Here is a 7,165-nt window from a genome sequence, read left to right on the forward strand (position 1 = left end):
CCCGAAATTACTAAAAATATCGATGAGAGGTCTAGCAATACTTATATGGTTGGAGTCGGTCAACTGGTTTGGCCACATTGTCCATGGAAACGACCATTCTTGTGTTTCAGAGGCTTTTCAGAGCCCGGCTGCTCAAATTGTGTGTATACGAAACGTTAAATTGCTAAATATGTTACGCATTTTGTTTGCCCTATTTTGGCCTTCATCTTTCTCCAAACATTAATTCATAGTTTTGATTTCTGTGACACTCAAAAAATGTGCACATATTTCGTATATTAGATTCGGTTGCAGTCTAACAAGGATTCTTATGATATTTCCAAGAACGGAAAATAGCCATGCAAAATTTCGAAAGAACTAAACATTAGCTATGTTGTCTTTATCGTCAAAGCGGAAGATTTTTACAAATGAAAATGCATACTCGTGCAACGCCTTTGTTTTGATAAAAAGAATTAAATATTAACACTGCGTTGGTTTTTTGCGCTAGCTTCTGAATACCAAGACTTTGCGTCGAATGTGTTACGTTTTCACGTATTCTAACGACTCATACCATTCCAAATCAAACGGTTTCATTCAATCGTTTTGTTCGACGCATCGTATTCCGCATCATCGCATTCCAGCCGTACCATAAACACAACCCCGAACTCCGACTGTATTTCCATTTGACTGGATCAACTATATATTCTAATACAATTAAACACGCACACATCAGCGCTTACTACTACGCACACAAAGATCTCCGCAATGGTAACACACCGCTAAATTCTGAAATTCATGAAACGCGCAATGTTGGATAACAGCAGTTGGTGAAAGCTGTTTGGGGAGACGTAACATAAGAACTGATTACATTTTTCGATTGAATTTCACAATAAAAGAAATACAGAAATTGATTTTATTCATTTATTATTTCAAGTATAAAATTACAGATATTCAATTGAAACCCTTGAAAATTATGAAAATTCGACATCGAATCTTGAGATTGAACAGTCCGTCACGATAAAAGTGTGTAAATAACAATGGTGTTGCTTTATTAAGAGATATTTGTTATTCATATCATTGTGCTCAAAAGACTTTATATTTAGAAAATCATTCAAATGAGTCGGCAAACTGGAGTTAAATGTATATTCCGGCTGATGACATAAAAAATGTGTGCTGTATTGTTCCAATAACAAGTGCACTGAAAAGCAGACTAGTCTAAGAGTAGTCGTTCTTCACAGCATCGCTGACAGTAAATTTATCATTGCAAATTGTAAACTGTGAAAGAATTTCACCGGATGATCCGATGAATATTCGATTAATTTTTGAGCAACGTTATCCATTAGTAAAAAAGACAAATTGATTGAAATTGTTTCGTAGTGGCAATATTCCAATATTGGAGACACATATTTAGTTTAGAATTTTTGTCATTTACAGTGGAAGAGATAAGATATCTCTCCCCAATTCAGCAAAAGTTACAACCAACCAACCATCATTTGATTGTGTGAGTGAATAATAGAGTATTGAATCGACCATATCATGTTGACTTTTGCTGCTTCCGTGTATCGATCCTCTCTGTCGCACGAAATTTCATAGAGAAAAAAGGGTCGGCGCAAAGGAAACGCACACCACTACATACAACGCTGGCGAAGCCAACGCAAGGGAAGTTTCAATCAAAATCGGTTGCGACAAATCAGATTATACGAACGTCTGATGGCTGTGCTTGTGCATGTTCGACGATAATAATCAAAATTTCGAATACGACCCAAACATATGATATGTTCGAATGGTAGTGGTAAATAACTGTTTATTTGTAAGTGTGTGCGCAAATCAAATAAAATAATATCAACAGTGAACCGGTGAATGAATGGTTGATAATTATTTTGATTGGTATTCAACAAACGTTTTAGGTTGAAAAATGCATATCGTATGTGGTATAAAATAAAGACTGTTGGCCATTCAACTTCTTTCCCATTCATTTTATTTTTATTTTCATCCACCCTGTGAGCAAAAATCGCAAAAAACTAATCCCGAAATTGCTTTTCCAATGACAGGTGATAGAAAAAAGCAATAAACATTTTCCATTGGGCAAAAAAGGGACGATATTGGTAAAATCAAATTTCATAATAACGAATTTGTTACAATAAAAACCCTAACGCACATTTCACAACCTTCATAGCTTGATTTATCAGCCATTCAATTAATACAAAAAATCGAATTCAATAAGAAACTTATTGAATTCTATAGATATTAGAGCATAGTGAACTCATGAAACAGTAAGATAACAAACAACGATAATACATCCGTAATAAAAAACATCAGACATAAATGAAGAAATCCACCCAATTAACCTTTGCAATATATGGTTTATTAAATTAATTGTCACAAATTCAATGTACTAATTTTAAAAAAAGTAATATGAGTGAAAGACTACTTTGTATATTCGAAATTCGTTGCGGAGGAAAATTGACATGAACGGAACTATGAGCTAACTATGCACGAATTCATTAAAAAAATATTTAACATTCATATCAAGCGAAATTATCAACAATTTGAATCAATACGGAGAAGAATAAAGAGTGACGGGAATAAACATAATAATGATGTTTTGATATAACACGTGAACATTAAGTAAACATTCGCATTGTAATATTTATGGAGATTTTCTGTCAATAAATGCGACAAAAAATCGTTTTTCAACTATTTTGATAGTAATCAACATATCCAAAGAAAAATTTTCACTGTGCATATCAGCCATAATAACCCGAGGTACTGAATATTTTTTGAGACATTTCAATTGAAACAAAATGGCGGAAAAAGAAGATAAACCAAAAGTATCCGTAGAAGTAATGAAAGCTAATCAGGGAATTGCTGCACAAGCTGCTCTTCGGGCACAACAAATGATGTTTCGCCAAAAACTGAATTCAGTTTCAATTAGCAGCGAAAGTGCAACCACGTCTGCACAAACGGCTTTGCTGAAAAAAGTGACACCACCAACTGTTCCAGCACGAGGAGATAGTGTTTTGACGAAAAAACCACCAGAAATTCCACCAAAGCGAAGCAGTTTGAAAAAACCAATTATTGATGGTAGCGAAGAGCTGGCAAGCAAACATCCACCTCCTCTGCCACAGAAGCCGAACAGTGCACAAAATTCACCGATAGCTGCACCGAAGCTCAAGGAGAAACCACATGCACTGCGTCCAGTTCCACCGACACCGCAAATTCCCGTTAAGTTTGATCGACCTCCCGCAAATCTTCCTGAAGCAACAATTACATCAACTAATCCGTTCAACAATTTACGAAATTCGCTGCAGCATATCCAACGGCCAAATCAACAAAGCGGCAATACTTTGCCGCAAATTATGAAAGCACCACAAGGCACCACAGTATCTACAACATCATCTTCATCAACTACAACAACTGCTAGGCAGATTTCACCAATCGAAGACTTCAGTTCCGAAGATGCACTGCGAGGCATTGAAAGTGGATTGAGAAATATGGAGCGAGCTATGCAAGAGCAAATGAATAAGCAAATGAACATACGATCGATGGAAGCAGCTGCTCAGACTCAAAACGAAAAACGTATTTTCAACCCAATGGAATTTAAGCGTCATATTGGTGGATCGGTGAACTCCCTTGATGGCAGCGGAAGTACCGTCCCAACTACATCAACACAAAATATGAGCGTTATTGAGTCAATGCGGCTAGCACTTAACAAAAATATGCGTTCAATGGAAAGAGGTTTTAGCATGGACCAAATGCGATTGGACCAAATGCATTTGAACAACAGCATGCGTAATTTTGAAGCTAACGCCGGAAATGCAAATGGAGGTCAAAAACCTTTCGAAAATCACATGAAATCATTGGACCGAAATCTACCATTAGAGTTACAATATAGCCGGCATAATCGCTCTCAATCACAACAAGAAATGGTTGATCAAATGCGACAAAATATGCCGAATCCTTTAACTGGTCCAACTACTTTGTCACGCGACGATATTCGATTAAGACGACGTTCATCACATGATGAAAATCAAATGACACAAACACAGAACAACAATCCGGGTAAAAGTCACTTGTGGTTTATGGGCTACTTTTATTCTATGAATTTTTGCTTCATTTATGTAAATTCCCAAATGATTTCCAAACACTTTTACTATTTTAAACTCAAACATTATTCATTACTTTTCCTTCCAGTAAATCGGTTACGAGAGCATTGGGATGAAACATCACAAAGTGTTCTACAGCGAAAATCACAACTCTCAAATATGCTTGGCGACTCTCAACGGTGCGTGTTTGAATTGATATTTTTTCTTCCAAATAACTGACAAATAACAAACTGTTCATTTTGTGTCTTTCAGATACGAAACTAAACGCGCTGAAATTGATAAATGGTTGCAGCGAATGGAAGCCAGACTAGATCAAATGGGAAAAATTGCAACAACCGTTGATGTTTTGGAAGCACAGCAAAAAGAGCAAAAGGTTAATTCATTTGGCTTGATTTATAACCAATTCATACCAAAAACATACAAAATGCGTACTAAAAATGTTGCCAAATCCTTATCAAATTATGACCAAAAATCATACCAAAAATATACAGAACCGTACCAAAAATACTTTTGAAATTATGCATTGTTCTTCCAGAACATCGCAACATTTAACCCGAAAACCCAGTGGGGATATACACTTCGCGAAATAATTATAGGCGCACTTCCATTTTTTCAATTTTCTTAAAATAATTGTAAAAATGCAGAAATGCTCTAAAGAGCACCCAAAATAATAAATAATATCAATACAAACCACAAACATGTCAATAGCTCGCATTTTTTGTATAAAACTGTGAGTGCGTCTATAATTATTTCGCGGAGTGTAATCTTTGGGATGTATTTTTGGAATTTTGATTGAGGCAATATTGCTTCGTCAAATATCGCCTGTTGTTGTTGTAATCAAAATTGCCGACTCGAAAAAAACCATGAAAACTATAATTTTTTCCACAAAATTTAATATTTCAATTTTTTAAAGAAAATAAATCGGATCATGATTTTTTTTACAGAATCGCTCTTTTCCACTTGTTGAAATTATTCAATCATCACCAAAACCCACATTTCATTTTTTTCATAAATTCAAATTGAGTGATTCTTTGAAGAAATCGAATAAAATTCAAGCAATTATTTTCGAAATATTCGACCTGCCTCTAGAGGTCATACGCTAGCATTGCTACTTGATTATTGGTTGCGCAATGTGCATTGTGCATACACACGAGTTTGAAATTTTCAACTATCACCACAAGAGTTGTGTCAGTAGAGCTCGTGTCATGTTTACATTGAATATATTGTTATTGTCGCTTCATACCTGCGATTCTTTCATACTTGGGAAAATGGTTTTTGAAATGATTTACGTCGCAATTTTCTTTACAAAAATTAGAATCTCCCCTTCGATTTTTTCGAAAAAAATAGATTAGAAAAAATTAGATTAGAATCTCCCCCTCGATTTTTTTGAAAAAATTAGAAATTACTCCCCCACAATTTGATCAAAAATTGAAAATTTACCCCTCCCTTGGCGCGCGGTCGTCAGAACCTATAAGCAAAATGGTTGCAATGTTTATTCGACTTCAAATTTATTTTATAAGACGTCTACTTTTTAGCACTACATGAAATGTAGAGCTACTAATCTGTTTTTTTTCTTAATACTTTTTGAACGTACTGAAACAAATTATGGTGAATTTGAATTCTATGCTCATATTTTTTATTTAACTGTTTTAACAGTGGCAGTAACGACAAATAAGTGCATAATATCTCAAAGCGCCAATCAAATTTTTATGATGAAATGTTTTTTTAAAAATTACATTATTTCAAGCTTTTTCCGTGCAGTATTTTCGGGGTTAAACAGAAATAAAGTGACTTTAGATCTATGCTCATATTATTTATTTAATTTAAACCAAAGGTAGTATATTTCAAAAAAGAAATAAAACCAAGATCATGTAATTCATTTTTGAAATAACTGAGAATTTTTTTTCTGTACTTTGTTACAAATAAATATATTACTTCAAAGTTAATTTGATGAAATACATTTCATGTAGTGCGCCAAAAAATAGTTTGTCTTCGTCTTAATTACTGATGGAAAAGTAGCCGTCGGAATGCACGTTCTGTTCACGTTACGTTAAGGCGTACACATACAACTGCGTTCACGTGAAAGGAGTACAGCGATATATTGTGTGCTGTGATACACGAGACTCGTTGTAACTCAACAATACATCGATGTGAGTCTATCGTAGTCTCGAAGTGCGCGTTACGTTAAAGCGTACACACACAACTTCGCTAAAAGGAGTACAGCAATATATCGTCTGCTGTGATGCAATATATCGCTATACTCCTTTTACGTTAACGCAGTTGTATGTGTACGCCTTAACGTATCGTGAACAGAACGTGCACTCCGACGGCTACTTTTCCATGAGTATATGATCAAATGAAAAACCTCTAGACGAGGTTAAAATGGAGTGACGCTCTGTGCGTGGATTTACCACTCAAAAAGAATGATATCATTTTGAGTGACGCTTTGACGCTGTATTACCTCTGGATACAAAGTTCAGGGGTGTTTTTCGCATTCAATATTGCAAAAATGTATTCACAATAAGGAAATATATCGCGACACGACTTTTGAATTTTGTTCCAAAGCTTTTAAGCATTTTGCGGTTTTTCATCTGATATCACTAATTTTGTAAGGCATTTTTTTGGAAAAATACGTTTTTATGTAGAAGTATGCGTACTGCGATAAAAGCCTATATAAAGAATGTTATTATATTTGACAATATTTGACTCGATGTCAATGACGATGTGGCAGCGCCACCTATAGAGATTCCTTATTAAAATAAGTGGAACTATTGAGCGCGTGCACCATATCGCACGTAAATTTTCAATATGGCAGCGCCCATAGAATTGAAAAGTTAACCAATTTCGTAGTCACAAATTATCGCTGTACGGAAGTATGTCTATTTTAAGGTCTTATTTTTAGGAAATTGCAATTTTCTGGGTAACACATTCGCATTCTAATTTCACAAATTCTGGAGATCGCACTATCTAATTTCAACTACCATTGAAAAAGTTCCATTTTCCTCTAATTGCATATTATAAAATGCGATAAAATATGATTAAATTTCAAAATAACCGTAAAGAGAGTGTTAAAATGATTGTGG

General features: G+C 34.8%; 1 protein-coding gene across 1 annotated transcript; it reads left to right on the forward strand.

Annotated features, from left to right (window-relative positions):
* The first annotated feature begins 734 nt into the window (after positions 1–734).
* On the forward strand, positions 735–5,540 carry LOC129571985 (dystrophin-like). Its single transcript, XM_055451882.1, has 4 exons — positions 735–999; positions 2,028–4,038; positions 4,171–4,261; positions 4,335–5,540. Exons 2-4 carry the CDS (start codon positions 2,781–2,783, stop codon positions 4,594–4,596), a joined length of 1,611 nt encoding a protein of 536 aa, XP_055307857.1. The 5' UTR covers positions 735–999; positions 2,028–2,780; the 3' UTR covers positions 4,597–5,540.
* Positions 5,541–7,165: the final 1,625 nt, after the last annotated feature.

The sequence above is a fragment of the Sitodiplosis mosellana genome, unplaced genomic scaffold (assembly GCF_009176505.1).
Source record: "Sitodiplosis mosellana isolate CC-2019 unplaced genomic scaffold, AAFC_SMos_1.0 Smas_scaffold_3901, whole genome shotgun sequence".
NCBI classification, from domain to species: Eukaryota; Metazoa; Arthropoda; class Insecta; order Diptera; family Cecidomyiidae; genus Sitodiplosis; species Sitodiplosis mosellana.